The 22,500-nt window shown below is 38.6% G+C and overlaps 1 protein-coding gene across 2 annotated transcripts in view; it reads left to right on the top strand.

Annotated features, from left to right (window-relative positions):
- The window catches only part of MET (MET proto-oncogene, receptor tyrosine kinase), a 1,562,736-nt gene that overhangs the window by 1,381,888 nt on the left and 158,348 nt on the right, over positions 1-22,500 (top strand). For both annotated transcript variants that reach the window (XM_044088706.1, XM_044088705.1), the window contains exons 15-16: positions 15,680-15,913; positions 16,100-16,180. In XM_044088706.1, coding sequence (XP_043944641.1) covers positions 15,680-15,913; positions 16,100-16,180 — 315 coding nt within the window. The remainder of the gene's footprint in view (positions 1-15,679; positions 15,914-16,099; positions 16,181-22,500) is intronic.

Genomic DNA, 22,500 nt, shown 5'->3' on the forward strand with positions numbered 1-22,500 from the left:
ATGGGGGGTGGGGGTGGGCAAAGGTCCAAAAATAGGGACATATTTTAAATACTGCTCTTATAAACTTAGAAAGTTGCTGGAGTAACATGATTTGTTTTACCATACATTTTCTGAAGGATTTGAAGTCTGAAACTCAAATTATGTCATTATTTAGCGACTTCAATCTTCAGATCATCCCAGTGATTTGCTAAAAAAATCACAAACTCCATAAGGAATACATCAAAAATATGAGCCAAAAAATGTGGACATTCTGTGAAAATCAGCTGAGTTGAGAGGTATAAACTGAACATATAAAGTCAAATGGCCCAGTCAGAAGATTAACATAACCTTTGTCCTTTCTCCTTTGTTCCTGCCTCAAGGCAATAAAAGCTCAAGATGTGGGTTTCAGAACAGAGGATCATCCATTTTGTTTGCTTGTTGTCATTCTGTTGAATACTCCAGATATAAGGGTCTTAACTGACAAGTTATAAATGCAGAATGAAAGAAATTTTGTTTTACTGAGGGTTCCTAAACACACTTTAGAATTTATATACTCATAGATAAGTACTAGGTTAGTTGCCCTTGTGGGCCATTTTAAGCCTGGCCAGTTTCCCTTTTTGTACTTGAAATGACCTACTCCATTTGGTTATAGACTGGTCTTATCCATCCCATGGTCACTTATTCTATATTACTCCTAATGAGATTACTGGGATCATATCATAGATAACTTAAGGGGACCCAAGTATGAGATAAAGCATTTAGGAGCTGCCTCTGTCCATAAGTAGTACAGGAGGCAGTCCTGGGGTACATTTTCTGACTCCCATCCATAGATCTAAGTTGTACTTGAAAATGGACAGGGATGAACATTTTTTATGTGGATGGGGAGTCTGTTCCACAGCAGCTGTATTTTCTGCGAGATTTACCTGTCCATCCAAACTGTTCTGTTGATGTTGCAGAAGAGATTTAGATCCCTAGGTTGAGTATTTCTGATGCCATTTGACTTGCTGATGTGTAGTAAATCCATCAGTAATGAAATGGAGGATGCTTTGTATGCCAGACACAGCTTGCCACTTAGCACTCTGTAGGATACCATGCCAAGTGACAGGGCTTTGAGTCGGTCTTTGCAGGGCTTGTTTGTTTAGGCCTTGTATCTTTTTAGTAAGGTATCTCTGTGGGTGTTCCAGTTGTTGCATGTGTCTGCCAAAGGGGAAATTATATTCAATGATTGGACTAATGAGGGTTGAGTAAAGGGAGGCAATGACATCCCTAGATCTAGACACAATCCCTTTGTTTATAAGCTCTGTAATATCGAAGGGTTTTCTTACAATGATTTTCACTTGTTGGTCAAATGTTAGGTCACTGTCCACATAAGTTCCCAATCCCTAACAACTGGATCATCTCTTAGGGGAGTATTGTCAGTGTGCTAGTTCCGTGGGGTAGATGACTTCCCAAAGGATACAATAATGCATTTTTGGTATTTAGTTTCAGTCCATGATTTTGGCATCAGTTATTTATTTAGGACAAACCTTCCTGCAGGATGGATAAGTCATCTGGGGATTCAATGACTCATCTCAGCTTGCAGTCGTTTTATTATTTAAATTTATATTTATTTATTTTGTTTATATCTATAATTTTAAACACATTTCCTGTGATTATGATTTCACATCATGCTTAATAAAACAGAACAGTATAAAGCTAGGTAGCAGATCTTTTTATAAGACCAGTAGTAAAGGGTTAGTGCAACAAATGCATTTCCAATTCACCTATGAAACTTCAAAAGCCGAGACACGAAGAATCAAGATGCTGAAAACTAATGCCTGAAACACACAAGATTGAAAAATGAAACTGAGTTTTTCTGCAGGGTGAAGCCCTCTTGCACTCCCCAAAATAGGAGGCGAGCACCCCACACACTCCTAATTTGTATATTGTGTCAGTGGAGCAATAGGTAGCACACTTGCCCTTGACGCAGAAGGCTGTGGGTTCTGTTCCCACACTAGGGAGGTAGATCACTGATATTACAGTGTACCCCTGTAGTGTGCCTTCCTTTGGATGAAATGCTAAACTAAGGACCCACCTGCCTGAGTTGGTGATAGCTCAGCTGGACGTAAAAGAAACAGTGGCACCTACCGAAAAGAGTAGGGGAAGCTTCCGTATGCCCTTGCCAAATTTATCCTCAGGTTTCCCTGAAAAAAAAGGCCAGTAGCCTAGTGAGACTAATCTGAACCACAAAGAATAAATAAAATAAAATAAATAATATATACAAAGCAAGTATCATAGTTGGTTCAAGGGAATAGAGGCAGTAGGTAAATGACACTATATACAAACACAGTAGGCACAGACACTATATACAGAGTGCCAAACAGGCTTGTCCTGTTGAAAGAATCACAATCAAAACTAGAGTCAGGGCAAGGCCTGTAGACAGAAAAGGGTAATGAACAGGTTAAATATTTGACCATACAGACAGAAGTTGCATCTTCCTGTAGTGTTAAGATTTGCTTTTATATTTGACTGGAAAATGGAATGAGAGGAATGATCTTTAAAAACTAAGGAAAAGATTCCCACAGCTTGGGACCAAGGATGGAGAAAGCACAGTCTGTGCACTGTAGCCTAGTTTGGGGGTTTGGAGGAGAGGACGTGAGTGGTTAGGATGTCTAAGGTTGTATGCTGATGCATTTCTGAATAGTCTGGAATCTCGCAGAAAGAAGGAGTCAACCCTAAATAGCTGAGAGGTGAGAAAAAAGTCAGCATGTTGTTTCACAGGTAGTCAGTTAGCCTTCTCAATAGGTTTACAGTGGTGTTAATTTTTTGGGGAGTGAGTGATGAATCTGCAAATGGTGCTTGAAATGGACTGAATGGTGGAGACATTTCTTTTAGAAGCTGCAGCAGTTAGCAGGATACAGTATTCCAGTTAAGCCAGTAAGATACCTTTAACCTTATGGTATTTCTGCAGGGACTGGATAAAAAAGAAGAGATCCTATTAGCAAAAAATAGGAAAGAATTGATTTTATTTTAAGTGTATAATCCAGGTGAAGTTGGAAATGTAGAACAGAATTAAACCAAACCTCTAGGTATGACATTTTCAATAGTGTTATTAAGATGGAAAATAGCATTGTAAATACCAGACTTTTTAGTGCATCACTTTTCTTTCAAAGACATGCATCTGGAGCATTTCTGCCCCAGTTGGACTTTCCCGGTAAACAAATGCTCAATAAATAAATAAAATAAATAAATAAAAGATGATCATGGATTTTTAGAGGCTTGGAGATAGAGGTAAACTTTTGCCTAGTGCCAAAAACATTGTTTTTGTTTTAGAAGAGTTTAACTGTAATTGTTTATCACTGGCCCATTGAATAAGGGCATGAAACTCAGTCTGAATTTCGAGTTCAAGAGAAGGGACAGAATGGCTGGAGTGGAATAGGATCTTGTCATCAGCATAAAGCAGGACAAGAAGATGCGTTAGTCAGAAGGAAGGTTGTTAATGTAGACCAAAAAGCAGAGAGGATCCAAAAATTAGAAAAAATAAAATTAAAAATAATATATATATATATATATATATATATATATATATATATATATATATATTTGAAAAACATAAAATATACTTAAATTCTGTCCAGCCTGTTATGAACATATGAATTATATAGAGAAGGAGGAATTAGAGACCATGTTCTCAGCCTTGAGAAGGCCACTGACAACATTGTAGGAATGGATGCTTTTCTTTTAACAATAATGTTGCCACTGCTTTATGATTGTTTCTTACTGGACACCAGCAAACTAGATGCATATCATTGTCAGAGCACTTTACAAGTTTTACTGGGGACACCCAGCCTACACTGCATTATATTTTCCACAGTGTCATGACTCCTCCCAGTGACATAACTACAAGTGCAGTAGCATAGCGAGGCAACTGAATTACAGATTGTCATTTTGCAATCTCTGTGATGTAGTAAGGCCCACCTAATAAGATCATCTTCTACAGTTCAATGACCCTGCTGCATTCCGGGGTTATGTAATTAAATGCCAAGAAATGCATATTAGTATCCTTTGAGAAGTCATCCATCCCTGGGAACTATCATATTGACAACATACCCCCTAAGAGTCGACCCAGAGGCCAATAACTTGGAGACACATGTAGACAGTAATCTAGCCTTTGACCCTTCTGTGTCTACAGTAGTGAGGAAATCATTCTATGTTGTGCAACTTATAAACAAAAACATGGCATCTAGGTCAAAAGAAGTCATTGCTCCACTCTATTCGGCATTCATCACACCTATCATTCAGTACAGTGCCCCCTTTGGTACATACCTAACCATGCACATCCAACAGTTGGAACAACCAGAAAGGTTCCTCACTAAAAGATTGCAGGGCATAAGTAACATGTCCTGCGCAGACCACCTCAAAGTCCTATACCTATAGTCTGACTCCTACAGGCTGTTGAGAAGAGATCTATGGCTGGCATAAAAGGCATTGTTGGACCCCACTCTGATAGACCTCCTGTGTATCCGCAAAGCAAACAGCACCAGAATTACCCATTCTAAAAACTTAAAATTTATCTGTGATATAAATAGAATCTGCTGAAAAGACAGGTATGTATCCCAAAGACTACTCCCTCTCTGGAACAGGCTCTCCATCCATGTGAATCAGAGTTACTGTGTCACCCAATTCAAGTGTGACTTGGACAATTAGCTGGGGAATAAGAAATTCATCCCAGGTTTGACACCTATGCTACTGCTATAAGACTGTCTTGAAATTGCCTTCAGCAAGGGATTTCAAGCTAGTTGTTTAAGTGGCTTCTGGTAGCATTGCACTTATGATTATCTTCTACTGTGTTTTTACATTAGGAGGACTAGGTTTATTAATCTTGTGGCAGGAGGTGCTTGCCTGGTCTATATGAGTTGGAAAATACACAAAAGAACTCATAGTGTAGTCATTGTATTGGCCAGAGAGCTCATTAGTTAACTTTCTGTCTTGTCTGTGTTGCTATAAATTTTGTGCATTTGCGTGGGTTAGCAGTACCCTGTACAGTGGGCAAACACCTAGAAAGAAAGGTTCATAAAACTGTACCCTTTAAAGCATCAATATAGCACAAATACTTTGTCCAGCAACAAGCTTAGATCAGCTAGTTGGGTGTGGAGTGGTAATACCTACAGGTTTAGCTGAATTCAGTAATATGCAAACATTAAAGTTAGTAGAATGTAGTACTGTTTAGCATAATTTGCTCCAATAAAGCTCCCTTAAAAGCCTTCTAACCCCAATACACTACCCCCTTGTAGCTCACAAATCAAAGGACTGGACATATAGATATGTAATTTCCTAACTTACCTGTAGCCAGCTTGGGGATATGGGCATCTTGAGACAATGTAGCAATTGTCTCTCATGTTTGCTGACAACCACTTAATCCTTAGAGAAGCAGACACAGTATGTGAGAAGTGCACTTACAGAATGATACCAGAGGCTAAACTCCTGCATACAAGTGCACATCAGGTTGCTGAAACCACATACATGACACTCATCTCACATAGTACACAACACACACATAGACTAATGTATGCTGAAGTACTTAAAAGCAATCTTCTTAAACAATAAAAATGGCCTAGATCACCTATTGCCAAAGCTATGCCTCAGCAAGTCCAAAGGTACTCTTAAAAAAACACAAGTCCTAACACCACACATGCTGTCACTCTCAGTGGAGCCCTAAACACTAAGCTACTAAGGCAAGCAAACACATTTCCCAGGACTCTTATCATAGGGACTCCATTGTAAGATACACTGATGCTACTCTAACCAGGCTGAACAAGGAGAATATAACTGTTAGTTGCTTGTCTGGAGCCAGAATCTGCCAAGTCACACATGCACTCAAATCATTACAGTCCTAGTATGATTCCTTTCTAGCCCATGTAAGTGAAAATGACCTGAGATGTACCTCTGTGGACTATAGGAAAAGAGACTGTGTGTCTGAGGCTAGTATGAACCTAACATTGAGCAGTATATTACAATCACTGAGGATGATGCCACAATATGAGCAAAGAATTATTGATTTCAATAACTGGCTGTTTTTTCTGGTGCCATTCTAAGGGGATCCAATATTTGTTGGCTTGGGAGGACGTGGTTAACAGACTACATTACTTTTGAATACTGGCTAAAGCTTTATCCACCCCTGTAGTGCCTTTTTTAGGCAATGCCAAATTGACAAACCTACCGACATAGCAAAATCAACTCAACTGAACCTCAAAGTGTTACAGCTCAACTCAAATAGCCTAAACAAAAAAACTACACTCCCTCCAAGCCCTTCTCACACTTGAAAACATAGACGTCTGTGCAGTTACCAAGAAATGGTTTAAAGTAGCAGACAGTACCCTGGCAGTGCAAGGTTCCAGCACCTTCCACACCTTTAGACCAGTAGCTTCACAGAAATGGGCTAAAGAACGAGGTGTCTTGATAGACATCAGTAACAAGCATACCCCTAGGGTGGTACAACAGGGTGACATGCTGGAGTTTGTCCATGTGCAGATCACCATACACCATATCCTAGCCAAGTATACATCACCCTCCATGTCTCAAGAAGCTCACAGTGCATACTTGGACCCATTGGAGACCCTTACCATTCAGCCTAACGCCCTACTCATGGGAGACTTTAATTACCCCTCTATAGACTACTTGACTTCGCAAATACAAACTTCCTTGACCAAATAGTGAGTGAATACACCCACCAGAGGCTCCAAGATACTCATGCTTACAAATATGAGAGAACTCTGCACCCTCCCCCCATGTCTCATCCTCGCTGGTAACTTCTGACCATAACGCTGTCTTCTTCAAAATCAAAATCAACTCAGCCATCCCAGTAGCAGTTAGGTACTATTCCAAGGCAAATTGCCTTTTATTAAGCAATGGATTGTCAAAATTCAGTGCTTCACCAAACCCAGCAGCCCATGCTGAGTTGTTCATAGAAACTCTGTACAACCATTAAAATGACTGCATCGAGGCTGCTGTACCTACCAGAAGTAAGCCCAGGACTAACCCTAGAAACATTCTACCCTGGTGCCATCCCAAATTAAACAGGATGTACAACAAAAGGAAAAAAATATGGCAAAAATGAGGAAGGATAATTCCCATAAAGATAGAAATTCTCTCATCAAAATAAATAGACAAATAAGACAGCTAATTAGGTCAAGCAAAACAAACATTGAGGAGAAGACAGCCTTCCAGGTGAATGATAACCCCTTATATACCTAAGTCAGAAACGTCAAGGGCAGCACACAGCAATGTGCTGAACTGGTGGTTAATGGTGTCACATTTACTGAGCCTGTCAATACAGTAAACCTGGTAGCAGGCAAATTCAGTTCTAACTTTACCCCTCTCTCTCCCCCAAACAGCCAGTCCAGAAATACTCTCAAACATAACCCCTCCAACTATAACTAGGGAGCATGTACTGGCTGAACTCCCTAAAGCCAAGAACACAGCCTCAATGGGCTCCAATAACATCCCAGGATACCTCCTGAATAGTCTAAAATATGACTTATCAGGACCCCTGGAGTCATTATTTAACTATAGTCTTAAAACAAGCTTTGTGCCATGTGAATGGAGGACTGCAATGGTCATCTCCCTTCATAAGGGAGGACCTCCAACAGATCCTGGAAACTACAGACACATTAGTCTGACTAGTCTTATTTGCAAAGCCATGCAAAGACTTATCATAGAAATTGTCAACAAAGACATACGAGACTTCCAGACAATGGATCCATCCCAGTCTGGCTTTGTCAAAGGAAGGTCATGCTTACTGAATCTGATGGACGTCTTTGAACAGGTCACTAAGGCAAAGGATGAGGAGAAAATGGTGCATACTGCCTACCTAGATCTAGCCAAAGTATTTGATGCAATACCCCACAAATTTATGGAACTAGGTATAAACCCCTTTAAAACACACTGAATAGCTATCTGGCTCACTGATATGACCCAAGAGGTTAGAATCGGCGGAGTCACCGCCACAAAGAGGCCAATCACCAGTGGAGTCCCCAGGGCTCTGTGCTGGGCCGACTCATCTTTGACATCTACTTCTCTGATGTCAAAGACAATGTCAAAGGACTTTGGCTGACCAAGTTTGCAGATGATTAAAAACTATGAACAGTCATTGAATCCCCCCAAGATGAGAACATCCTTCAGGAAGGTCTAATACAGATAAACACTTGGTGCCAAAGCCAAAGCTTAAAACTCAATACCAAAAAATGCATTATTGTACCTTTTGGGAAGTGTGCCATCCCAGGTAACTAGATTATCAATAAAACACCCTTAAAAGTAAATTCACTAGACCGGGATCTGGGAGCTCATGTAGATAGTAACCTGTCCTTCGACAAGAATGTGTCTAAGGTAGTAAGAAAAACCTTCTGTGTTTCTCAACTTATAATCAATGGCATGGCATCTAGATCCAGAGAGGCCATCATAACACTGTACTCAGCCCTCATCACACCAATCATAAAATATAATGCCCCCTTCAGTATGTACCTGACCAGACACATGAAGCAGCTGGAAAGTCCACAAAGGTCCACAAAAAGAATACAGGGAGTAAACACAATGTCCTAAGTCGATCACCTCAAAGCCCTGTCTCTTAACTTAGTATCATACAGACTTGTGAAAGGTTATCTTTGCCTGACATACAGGGTATTCCTAGCCCTATTTTGATGAACCTTTTGCACATCTGAAAAACAAACACCATCAGAACTACTTGATTAAAAAAACAAAATTTTGCTTGCAACATGAATAGGACATGCTAGAGAGACATATATGTTTCTCAGAGAATTCCTCATCCATGTGATGTAGAGTTCCTCCCTATCCCATTTTAAGTGCAACTTGGACCAGTAGATGGGTAACTGGAAATTCACCTGGCTCCTATGTCTCTAATGGACACAGGCAGCCTGTAAATGGTTCATCTGTCAGGCCCCTGCTTGAAAATGTTTCATCTCCCAAACCTCTGCTTACCCTTACCAAGGGTACTAGAACTTGTCAGACATTTGGGATGCGTGCCTAGGCTTGAAAAGGGCCCTGTGGTCTTTAGCCTAGTACATACCTATGAATCTATGAAGGTAGGTTGTGGAGAATGTCAGAAGAAAAATAATTCAGTAGGTGTTTTAAGCCATGGTAAAAAAAAAGCAACGCTACATGCTGATGACAGTGTATGTTTGTGTTTTACAGTTGGGATTTAGCTGTTAGCGTTTGGTAATTTGTGTTTTACAGCTGGGGATTTAGCTGTTAGAGTTTGGTAATTTGTGTTTTACAGTTGGGATTTAGCTGTTAGAGTTTGGTCATTTGTGTTTTACAGCTGGGATTTAGCTGTTAGAGTCAAATCACCTTGAGGCAGTGTTCTACTGATAATTAAATAAAAACATCCTGCCAGTCAATAGTTATTATGCCTAAGTACTGTAGTCTGTTTCCCTTCTCTCAGTTTCCTCTTATTTTTGTGTTTTTTGTTGCTTGTATTCTGAGTACATTTGGATTCTTAAGAATTTTTTCCCTCCCTGCAGCAGGCCATCAGTTGCCATCATCTCCTCTCCTCATTCACCTGGTCTACTACAACCACCTTAGCCTCCCCTGGGCTCAAACTGACCCATGGCCAGGGCTAGGCAGGAGATGAAGGATGCTGATGCAGTGTCATACTGCAGCTAGGGAGTGTGTTCTAACTCTGTGGCCCTACTTCAACCTTGCAAGCTCTGCAGTCACTGACAGTGCACGCATGCATCCACTCATGAACAATCTTGTGACAAAGCAGCACATCTATTATGCAGCACAGTGCTCACCAGGCTTGTAATGGTGATTTTATTGTATTGAGTCTAAGCTGCTAGTTCGCTCCAGGATGTCTGCAGCCTCTCACTCCTGTCATCCTCCTGCTGTCCATCAGTGCCCATTCCACTAATAAAACATGGCTCATCTGGGCACCATAATGACTTTATCCCTCTACACCTCAAAGCCCAATCTCTTACAATGTTGATATTTTAGAGACAGTTATAGAATGTTTAAGACACATTTCTAATGAACACGTGAGATGCCACACCTTGAACACATGTAACTGAAGAGTAACCCTGAAAGGAAATATTGTGTACTAATCTCACAGCTCAGTATACGTTCTAATTAGGTAGACTTTCTTTGGCCACCTGTATCATCAGATCTTTTTGGCAGTGAAATATTTATTTCATAAATCATCCCTGTAGCCTCTGAATTTTTTTTAATTTTTGTACTGAAGCCTCCTCTATTCTGAACAAGGAATAGCAAATCATAGTCAGTAGTGCCTGGAGCTGAGAATGACATAAGACGGCTTATGTCCTATAATCAAGATTCGGAAGTATAAGACCCCCACCACATTCTCACAGCTCTTACCATATACGCATATACACATATATAATAAGTATTGCTTTGTGTGTGTGTGTGTGTGTGTGTGTGTGTGTGTGTGTGTGTGTGTGTGTGTGTGTGTGTGTGTGCGCACGCACGTGTGTGTGTGTGTGTGTGTGTGTGTGTGTGTGTGTGTGTGTGTGTGTGTGTGTGTGTGTGTGCACATGTGTTTACGAATTGTAAGTAGCTAGTCGAACAGCATTATTTTCGAATGCATTTTGCTCATATCAGAGTTATAGAATGAAATATAGTTCAAAAAGAATCAATAGAAAGAAGGTAGTTTTTGCAAAATTACAGAACACCGGAGATGGTGAATTTTTCACCAGTATTGTGCAATCTTGAAGATGGTACATTTAAGTTAGTGGGCAAGAGGGGGATGCAGGGGGAGCTCTTCCCAGCAAAAATTTTATTTTGTATAGGTTTACTTTCTTAATTCATATCCATCTAAAAATGCATACAGTCGTATAACACTGTACTGTAGCTGCTTTCCAAACACGCGAGAACAAAACTTCAAAGTTGACTCATATTTTGGCTGAATGTCAACCATTATAGATTGCTTCTGTCCACAGTCATGAGGTAAAACTTTGATGCTTATATTGTGCAAGTTCATTTTGTTTGATAAGTTTGCATTTCATTTATTATATTTTTTCAATTACACATAGTTCACAGAAAGTGACCTTTTATGAATTACCATAAACCTGTATATAATATTATTAATGTCTAAATATCAATGATGCAGACTTAGTGTCTACAAGCAATGGAAACACAGCAGCAAAATCTATCATAAATAAAATGTGCAAATAATAAAACAAGCATTGTTTTTCAGGGAGAAGCTCCCTGCCCCCATTACCGCCACACCTTCTGACTTAAACGTACTAACTCAACAATGACACAGCAGTGGAGAATGAGTAAGCACCTCAATTCCAAAAACCTGTTCCTGCACCCTTTGTATAGTACTCTACTGCACATGGCAAGAAATCCATAGTGAACCTTGTCTTCCATGAAATGCAAAGACAGGACAACCTCCTACTCCCTGTGGTTGCTTGCAAGCAACCCATCTAGGACTGATTCTGTGCATTACAGTTGCTGGGTGCCGAGGTAGCCTCCTCCCCATCACCAAAACCTTGAATAAGATAAGGTCGGTACTGGAAAGTGCATGAATGAATGAAACAAGTAACACTTGACCACCCAGGAACTATTTGTGATGTTGTTGTTTTGGATAGTATGATGGATACAGAGTAACATTTTAACTCTAATGAAATATGAATTCAAACATAATCTTTCTTCTGTTGGGAAAGCTGACATTTTTATGCCTCAGAAAGCTTACTCTTATACAAAGTAAACAGAATATGGATAGATGCCAGCTAAAAGAGAAAAACAAGAAATGCTTTGTAGAGTTTCACCAAAGAAAGTGCAGTGGCCTAAGAGATTTTTTATTTTGACACCTTTTCCAGTAAGTAAATGTCTTATCTTTCAGAAAAGTGATAGTCAGAATGCTATCGGTAACTTATTTTTCTGCTATCTAGTTCATGATGGCCCTAAAATATGCAAAATATTATTCAGTTAAGGAAAAAATATGTGATTCAGAAAAAAAAGTTCTATACTTTGAGGCTTTTGTAAGTGTTTGTCATCTGATGACACCATCAAGTTCTTAGATATTATCTAATGGTGTAATCGAAAACAGTCATGCTCACCTTATTCAAATCCAGATACTTCAAACACTAAAAGAGAAACACTCTAAATGACACAGCATTCAGCACCTAGTGCCTGAATATGACATATATAGTTACACTTCAAAACATGTAAAACTTATAACATCTAAATTCAAAACATCAAGACCACAACATCTAAAACCCAAAACATCTAAAACCCATAACATCGAATTTCATAATATCGAAAATGTATAATATGGAATAGTGTATTATGAAACGTGTAAATGTTATAGTTTAATCTGTTATTCTTGTGGTATCGATATGAGATGTTGTAGTTTTTATTAATATAGTTATTATTCATATAGTGTAGGAATTTATACTATGCATATAGTGTTTATTTTGCCACTCTGTATGTGGTTTTTAGGCCATAGAGGTAAGTGATATAAACATTATGTGTATATTCTTTATGCTGATTGTGATACAATGGGTTTAGGAAATTAACTTTTTCCCACTGTAGTGCGATCTCATAGTTGGCATATTTAATTTATGGGGGGCGGGGGGGGGGGGCAGAGCCTGCAGAAATGTAGTAAAAAGTGTGTTTGTTAGTTTGGTGTTGTTATAGGTGGAGGGGGTGTTATTTTCGTGTGATTTGTAGCGTTCGATGTTGTGATGCAATGTTTCAATGCTATGAAATTCACTGTTATGGGTTTTAGATGTTGTGGTCTCGATGTTTTGAATTTAGGTGTTATGAGTTTTAAATGTTTTGAAGTATAATTTTATATACACACATATATATATATATATATATATATATATATATATATATATATATATATATATATATCCATAGATAGATTGCTAATTTTGCAAAGAAATAAAGTTCTGATCTTTATGCCCATTTTTTAAGAAACAACACCTTTAAAGCAGAACAAATTATAGGCTACTGTGAGTACAAAAGTTTGTTCAGCGTGTAAATGTCTAGGAAATGAGTGGCATTTAATGCATGTACAGTACTCCGATTTGCTATTATTGACAAAAACAACAACAAAGTCTTTTTCATAGTTCTTAGCAATCAAATGTGAAAATGTGTTAAGGAGAAAAGATGGCAACAGAGCCATCAGGGTGTGTTATTTCTTCATTATTCAGAAATCTACAAAATAAATCACACTTGTATAGTAATTCTTCTATAAATGGGTATGAAATATGAAAATAATGTACTGCACTTGTTTTATTTTAAACTAAAAGTTGTAAACACTTTTAAAGCAAAACATGAGCGCAATGATAGTGCTGGTGCAAAAGTTGTATGCCTTTTAACTAGTTAGGAAATGAAGGGCATTTCAAATGCTTAGCCAAAGAGGAAGGAATCATTTCTAGCTGTACAATAGTGGGGTTCTAGTCACATTTCCTGAGTGAATAACTTGTACAGTCCTACTGTAGTACAAATAAAATAATAGATTTATAAATAGAGTGTATATATATATATATATATATATATACATACACAGAGAGAGCACTAAGGCAAACTTTATTTAACATTAGTGTGAAAACTGATGAATTTTGTATTATGAAAATTGTCAAAATCAGGACACAACTTTATAGTAACATTGTTATGTTAATATTGTTAATAGTTGAGGATTTTTTACTACTGTAGAATAGTGAACCAACTCATAGTCTTTGCACAATTGAAGGGGTCATGGGAGTGCACAATTGTTGTTGAAATGTGAGAAATGTTTTAAAACAGCATAGGGTTCAAGGGCCATTATTATATGCTCTTTGGCCAAAGTATTTTAAGTGAGTGTTGCATCTGGCTTCTCATTGTTAAGTCAAATGCAGTCAATGTAGGTGCAGGATTCTGCCAATGCTGGGTCTTGCCTCCTCTCCTGTTTGTGATTATCATCTTTAGGCTATCTAGGCACAGACATCATCAGGAAAGGACTCAGTCTGGATAGGTGAGTGCAGACATCATCAGGAGAGGACTCAGTCTAGGTAGGTGAGTGCAGACATCATCAGGAGAGGACTCAGTCTGGGTAGGTAAGTGCAGACATCATCAGGAGAGGACTCAGTCTGGGTAGGTGAGTGCAGACATCATCAAGAGAGGACTCAGTCTAGGTAGGTGAGTGCAGACATCATCAGGAGAGGACTCAGTCTGGGTAGGTTTGTGCAGACATCATCAGGAGAGGACTCAGTCTGGGTAGGTGAGTGCAGACATCAACAGGAGAGGACTCAGTCTGGGTAGGTGAGTGATGGATGTTTGTTCTTTGCAGATGATATTGTCCTTTCAGGATCAAGTAGTTATAATCTCTCATACATTGCAACAAGTCACTTCAAAGGGTGAAGGGGTAAAGTTCAAATCAGTACTTACAAATCAGAGGTAATGATTCTCTCCTGTAAAGTTTTACTTTGTTTACTAGGTGAGGGAGGAGCAACTACCTCCTGAAGAGGAGAAGTTTAAGTATCCTTGGATCTTGAACATGAGTGATAGTGGAGGGGCCTGGAAGACTGAACAGCTGATCGATACAGTGGTGGAAGTATTACACGTGTTATATTGGAGTATGGTGGGGATGTGAGAGTTCAGTCATAGAACAAGGGTCTTAATTTACCAGCCAGTCTGTATCACCCATCCTCACCTATGGTCATGAGGATTGTCTGGTGACTGAAAGAAGAAGAAGAAGATGAAGATGAAGAATGGGGATATTAGCAGCAGAAATGTAATTAATTCATGAGGTATTTGGACATTCTGTTGAACTCCTCCTGGTAATGTGAGGAACGTATCAATTTGGAGTACAGCCATTTTGAGATGAGTCAGATGAGGTGAATCATGCTTTGGGCAGCTTGTGAGGATGGCTCTCAGCAGCCTCTAACAAGAGGTTTACTGGTAACAGCCACTGAGAGGTGGCCATGGAGGAGACGTAGGACATGTACGGATTGTGTCTCTCAACCTCACTAAGAGTTCTCAGGAATATGACAGGATAAACTGGTGAGTGCTATGGAGGGGTAAAGACTCTGTTCTTCCCTGCTCAGTTGCTTGGACCCTCACCAGGGCAAGCGAGAGAGAGAAAAAAAAAGAAAATGTATTTATTTAATTATTACATTATTTAAATTTGTTAACTGGAGCAGAGCACTGCCCCCCAACCCATCCACACCCTGGACCATTTTGAGGGCTCAGTTTAGTTGTACAAACTTGTGAAAATTGCAAAAACACAGTGCAAGAAAGCTACATACAAAAACAAAAAAAAAGATAATGTATATGAATATATAGTCCAGTAAATATAAGCGCATATTGAATTTTAAGTATGTTGAATGACTACATAAATAAATAAATAAATTATAATTGGTGGAATTACATTTGAAGAGAGAAGAAAAAAAGGCTGTGTGGTAATGACCAATAATATTCACTTCAGCTATTTTGGCAATAAATAACAAAACAGACTACATCCCTGTACCTTTGGGACTCAAGCCTCCCTTCTGAACAGTAACAAAAATTAAACACACACACATGCACTCTCTAGATAAGTCATACCATCACATTTTAAATAAATGTATAACAATAGCAGATGGATACAAACAATGATAATTCTCAGAAGTATTAGTTCATTTATTACAACTCTGTGATAGTTCAGTGGTGAATGTGACACCTGTATGAATCATGTTTGTTTGTTTTTATTTTGCAGATCAGCTACAGGGCATGTCTCAGAATGGACTATGCAGACAAGCCCACTATCCTCCTCACATGGATCTGTCGCCAATTATGTCTAGCGGTGATTCAGATTTGGCCAGCCCTCTGCTGCAGTCGAACATTTACATAGATATCAGCACCCTGAATCCAGAGCTACTGAAAGAAGTTCAGCATGTGGTTATTACTACAGATGACCTGATTGTACACGTTAATGAAATTATTGGAAGAGGCATGTACACATTACAGAAAATACTAGCCGTTTCATTTGTTAGAAAGGAAATACTGTCTGCAAACTCTAAAATTAGTAATTATCTGTGTTCTCACTTCTGAATAATAAGCAAACTAATAGTGAGCTTAACTATGCTAAATACACCAAAGGTGAAAGTGCTTTTTTTTTTTTTTTTTTTTAAACTAGGTCATTTTGGTTGTGTATACCATGGAACACTTTTGGAAAAAGAGGGAAAGAAAACCCACTGTGCTGTGAAGTCCCTTAATCGTAAGGCATTTTATAATATCTATTATACAGTAATTTACATGATTAAGACAGTTTGACAGACACAAGGTTGATCTTTTGTGCTTTGCTTAAAGTAAATGAAGTATGTTTGTGATGTGAATGTAGTTTGAGATTACAGAGGGCTACAAACATTCTAACGGAACAAACCAGAAAAGACAGAATGGTACTATGTTTTATTTTACTGTCCACTTGCATGCAGTTTTCTTAATTTTAACGTTAGGGTAAACTGGAAGATACGCTATAATTGTTTGCATTCAAAGGAATACATTATGTGTAGCAGTTGGTGCTCACTCCTGTAGTACTGGAAACAAGCACTCAGCTCTGGTTGGTCAATTAGCATGATGGCAAGAAAATGTAATTCAGAGTGAGGTGTGGCCACAATGAGATAGCCCTCACTACCAGCTCATTAGCATGTCTCCGAATCGAACACTAGTCCTGTCAGACCTGACTGCACTGTTTTCCCCAGTGGTCCATGAATGACATTAGCAATGGTACCATCTGTCACACACACACCTATACACCCACCCATCCATGACCTCATCAACAAGCCCATCCCACATATAGTCATGCTCACAGGAACACTCAACCATTCACTTGCGTTCATGCTGCAAAACGCACAGACTCTTGATTCCCTACATAATGCACAACTACCTAGACAGACAAACACACACCACACACACACACACACACACACACACACACACACACACACACACACACACACACACACGCGCACACACACACACACACACACACACACACACACACACACACACACAAATGCACACTCACAAGACACACACACACACACACACACACACACACACACACACACACAAACCATACTTCTGTGATATTACTTACTCCACAAGTACTTCCAAAGGGGTGAATGGGTGACTGACATGTTTTCCCGTGGACAAATTTTTCCTCCCGGAGTAACATTTTATTCAGCTGAGCAGTTCACTGAATCAATCAGCCAAGCAAAGTGGGAGCCTCAAACAGTTTTGGGGGAGATAATATGACTAATTATCACTAGCCATTACCATGCAGCTCTGCCTGCAAGACCATCCTCCACACTAAAGCCCCCATATGGAGGAAATGTCAGTGGTAGAGTGGTGGTCTGAGTCAGAAGGTCTTAGCATGACAGGAAAACATCTAAGTTCCCCATTGTACTAAGCTTTTCTGAATTCCATCCTAAGTATTTACAGCTATTTTATTATTTTGTATTAGCAGTACATGTTAATCAGTATTCATAATTACTTGTGTAGTATATAGGCCCACTTTGTGCAGCCTTGCCTAGCATGCAAGTTGACAACAGTTTCTTCACATGGCCTTAGGAATGAGCAGCAGAAGGACATGGCACTTCAAAACTGTGTGCAAATCTGGCTTTGTGTGGGAATGACCTACGTAAATTAGGCCACATGCATCACAAATGACTTCTCCCCTTCCAAAACGGTATAGTACAACAAGTCATAAAGTCCATATTGCACAGCTTCTGAGCTGAGCAGCGTAAGTGTACATGGCTGTTAGGTGAGTTGCAACCACTGGCCTCTATAACAAATCATCATAATTCTCTAGGATTCTGCTTTCCTAAGCAAAGCATATTGTACCAATGTTTACAATCTGTTCAGTAAGTTTCTCATCTGCAGATGCTCCAACTGCTCAGATCAACGATTCATGGAAATTTACCATTAATGTGATTCAGCACCATGTTAATCATACAGTCATTTACTTTACATAATCATATAGTAATTTACATGATCCCATTTTACTAAGCACCATAACTCTACCAAAGTGAGCAGAGAGATTTGCTCTGCTCCAGCAAACATTTTATGAATACCACTCCTTTCAATTTGCATCAAAAACTTGATGGAAGTTTTATGATTATGAATTAGTTTGTTTAAAGCAAGACTAAGTCTCACTTCAGTAGCAAGTGCCCCTCTCAACTACTTCTTCAAGAGTATTTTTCACTGGAAAAAAAACACTGCTCAGAGATTTTGCGCACACACACACACACACACACACACACACACACACACACACTCTTTTACACGTAGCAGAAAGCAACTCTAGGACTACTAATTTTAGCATGAAAGAAACAATTTTCTGAGAGCATTTTAACTTGACACCATGAATAAGCAAGGTATATCTCCTACTTTATGTGTTTTTCTGAATAGTGATTTTTCTGAGAAAAATACTGTCAGAGAAAATTATTCACTGAAGTAGGACACAAACAAATGTACTTGACATGGAACTAAAGCCCATTTTTGGCTTTGACATACATTGCAACTTAAACTACATGCTGTTTTTTTAAGAAAAGAAAACTATGCATCTATTTCTTTGAAGCACAGGGTAAGTATGCTTTTTTAGTGGTTCATGATACAGTCAGATAAAGGACAGCAAGAATCTAGAATATTAGAGCATTTTATTAGCAATCTGGTAGCCTTCCTGGTGTAAAGGTCAAGTTATTACAGGTGCACATATTTCTTCTGTGCACACAAACACAACCTGTTAATCTCAAGGGGCTGAATTTGCTTAGTGCTCTTACATCTATAGAATACAAATACAGTTTCTGAGTACAGGCTTTGTATCTGTTGTTTTATCTGTCTGCCCTTGTATTTTTTTTTTCTCAATGAGGAAAAATCGTTGTCAATTTCCCTGTCTTTCATTTTAAATAAGCAACCATACTTTATATATTTTGATTTTCAGATTATTAGAAATTGATCTTTTTGTTACAGCATTTTAAATACAGTTGTTTCTGTGCATGGTGACAAACCTGCAAAAAGAATGTAAACAGAAGTTATGCATTTAGTGATGCTGACTACTGGAGGAGAGCCAATACTGACTGATTACCAATGATCGATGCATATGTATATAATATGAGTATGGGTGCTGGGGGGAGTGATAGCTTGTACCTATGAACAGTCACACGACTTTCTTCCCCAGCTCTTGAGTTTTCATGTGTCTTCACTATCCATTTAGAATATGCACAGCATGCCCCACGGTCATTTCCTTGTCACCTAGAAATGTCACATGCATATTCATGATGACATCCTCCCATTTATCCATTTTGTATTGGATATTTTTAACCCACTGAAGCAGAAGTACTGTTTTTTTTTTCTCTAGTAAAGTTTCAACAGATTTCTTAATATTCTATACAGGAACATTATTATTATTATTATTATTATTATTATTATTATTATTATTATTATTATTATTGTTGTTATTATTAAGTAAGCATGAAAAATCTATTTCACCGTGTACTCATAAACTGAAGATTTCAGTACAACCCTTTATGTCTTATATAAACAAATGCTTTTTGATTTGTCCTGGTATTTCAGAGTTATGTCTTTTTTTCCACATAAATTCTTTTTTATGAACCAATAATCTCATTTCTTTAGCTTTGCTTTACCCTGCTCCAAGAGTTTCATAAAGCTATATAACTTTTGCCTTTAGAAATAACTGAGAAGTAATTTTCTTGTTTACTGATATGTACTGGGATTACTGTATCCCTTTCTTGAATAAAAAATAGGTATAGGTGTTTCTTGTATTCTGTTGCTTCCTTTCACCTGTGCAGTGTCACCAGTTTATAGAGTGGATGAGCTGTTTGCAGCCCTTGAATGCATATATCTGTGTGTGCATGTGTGTGTGTGTGTGTGTGTGTGTGTGTGTGTGTGTGTGTGTGTGTGTGTGTGTGTGTGTGTGTGTGTGTGTGTGTGTGTAGTGTGTACGTGTGTGCATATGTGTGTGGGGGAGGGGTGCTGGTTATGTATGATACTCAGACCACTTTCCTGCTTTCCAAGCATATTGATAAAAACAGAGAAAATAAAAGAGGGCATACAATATATACCAAGCAGACCCTTTCAAATGGGGAGTATATCTAATGGAGAAGCAGGAAAATTAACCTGCTGATATTTTTCATTCAGGTCATTGTGAACTACCTAACTGCATAATTTGCAAGTACCTGTTATTCACAGAAAATCAATAACAGTTGCTATTCCACAATGCTATAAGCCTCCAGGTGTTTGAGGACATTGTGAGTGACGTTTCTGTGTTCATATACTTCCCTAGTACTGCCAATGAGTCACAAAAGGAGTCATTCACTTGCCCCGGTGCTTACAGCTGTGGTAGGAGGCTAATCTGTTTATGCATAAATATTCACATAATTATTCTGAAGCCATCTTTGTGGCATCTTTTGTGGTACTTCAGCATGAACACGCTTTTATCACTTCCACACTCTATTTCTTTAGTCATTATAATCACACTGGAGTGATTTTTTTTTATTAGATTTCCCTATCAAACAACTGTATCATGGATTATTAATAGGGTATGCAATTAAGCTATCATCAGTGGTACTATATCATAGCAGAGGGTTGGTATAACAGTCAAGGTTTCTACCTGACAGTCATACGGTACAGAGTTTGAGTCTCACTTTTGAAAGGGAAATTGGTTAGGCTTAAATTGGCTTCCAAGAACAGCTAGCCTAGCAGTTACGTATGAAGAATGAGTAACTTGTGGAGTGGGGTGGGAGAACATACTTTTACCAACAATGGAAGAAACAACATTTTGCAATGTGTGTGTGATGGGAGGCAGCTTTCATTCCCAACATCTCCAAAATTAAAAAAATCTCATCTGAAATTGCATAAAATTCATAGAATGGGGGCATCTTGTAAGAAAGAGAAACAGTGGCATTGGTAAAGTGTCCCACCCCACACCCAGTGATAAATCACCAGTGCACTTACACACAAACACACACGCACACACACACACACACACACACACACTCACACACACACACATGCACAGATACACAAAAAAGAAAAAAATGCCATTGGGCTCCACTCTACCATTCCTAATTTGAGTTAGTAGATAGAACATCCTGGGTCATCACCAAGGCTAACAGCTAAGGAAATAACAGTAAGAACATCTATATCTGTGTCATTTTTGCTGCCACGTTTACATAATCTTAAGTCATCAGATGACCGAACTGAATGGTAACCATTATCAGCTACAAATGTTCATTCCCAAACTCCCCCAGGTGTGCACATATATCATTCCTGATGATCAAAGGACAAAGCTAGAAAAATAAGTATCATTGTCCTGTCGAACTGTCATTTTAAACTGCACTCATTAGTATACCTTCCTTCATTTTTTCCAAAGATGTTATGTCTGTCTCTAGTCCCTTCCTGAAGAACTGTTGAAAGCACTGCTGCTCTCATATTTGGTATCTTTTTCATCCTCTTCTCTTTTCACATTTGACTTATAAATAGCTAGATAGATATCAGCTTAGCAAGATAGGTATGAAACATGAGAGTGGGATGGGGGTGTCTTATACGTCCAAAATCATGCATATAGGTCTGGGGAAAGATGTCCGAATTCATGCATATAGGTCTGGGGAAAGAGGTTTTATGAGGAGCAGTGAGACGTGAACACTTAAGTTATGAAAGAATGTTTCTAGCTTATATTATCAAATGTTTATGTCTCATATTTTCTGCTGTATTTTAGGAAGAATCACTGCTTCCCTTTTATTAAACTATAAAGAAATTACATAAACTGTCTAATGAATAGAGCTTTACAGAGTTTCCATAGTTTTTAATTTTTAGGCTGTCTCTTGGTTTTTGTTATCTGCTTTTATACTGTATGGCATAATTCACTCTATTTTATTGTAGTGAGATAGTGAGATTAATGTTATGATGTGTTTTTATTCTTATTTTTAAGTTTGTTGTGTTATTTTAATTGTATTTGGTTTAGATATTTAAAATCAGGTCTAGCTTGCCAGTAATGCCATATTCTGACTGATTAGCAGTAGGGGTAACTTGATTTTATTATTATTATTATTATTATTATTATTATTATTATTATTATTATAGGTTCATAGGTAGGCACTAGGCTATTGGCCCTAGGGCCCATATAAGCCTAGCCAAAAAATGTACCCTGGCTTTCGCCACCCAAGAAAATTATTTTCCTGTGCCCCTGTCGAGCAGAGCCACAGAAGTGATCCCCGGGGTGAATTTCCCATTTCCCATCCAATCATCAAGATTTTTCTTGAAGAGTGCTAATGAGGAGCTCTGTTTGACATAGATAGGTAGTCTGTTCCAGAGTATGGGAAGTCTGTGGGACAGGAATCTATCCCTCCAGCATGTTCTGTTTATTGTGGTGACAAGGTTTAGGTCCCTAGAGCGTGTAGCTCAGAGGGATTGGGATTTCTTTAAGTGGAGCATGTCCAACAGCTCTGGGTTTGACATAGCTTTGTATGTTAGGCAGGGATCACCCCTGAGAAGGTGATATGCGATGGAGTAAAG

The sequence above is a fragment of the Protopterus annectens genome, chromosome 11.part0, assembly GCF_019279795.1.
Source record: "Protopterus annectens isolate FY-2018-M chromosome 11.part0, PAN1.0, whole genome shotgun sequence".
In the NCBI taxonomy this organism is placed as follows: Eukaryota; Metazoa; Chordata; order Ceratodontiformes; family Protopteridae; genus Protopterus; species Protopterus annectens.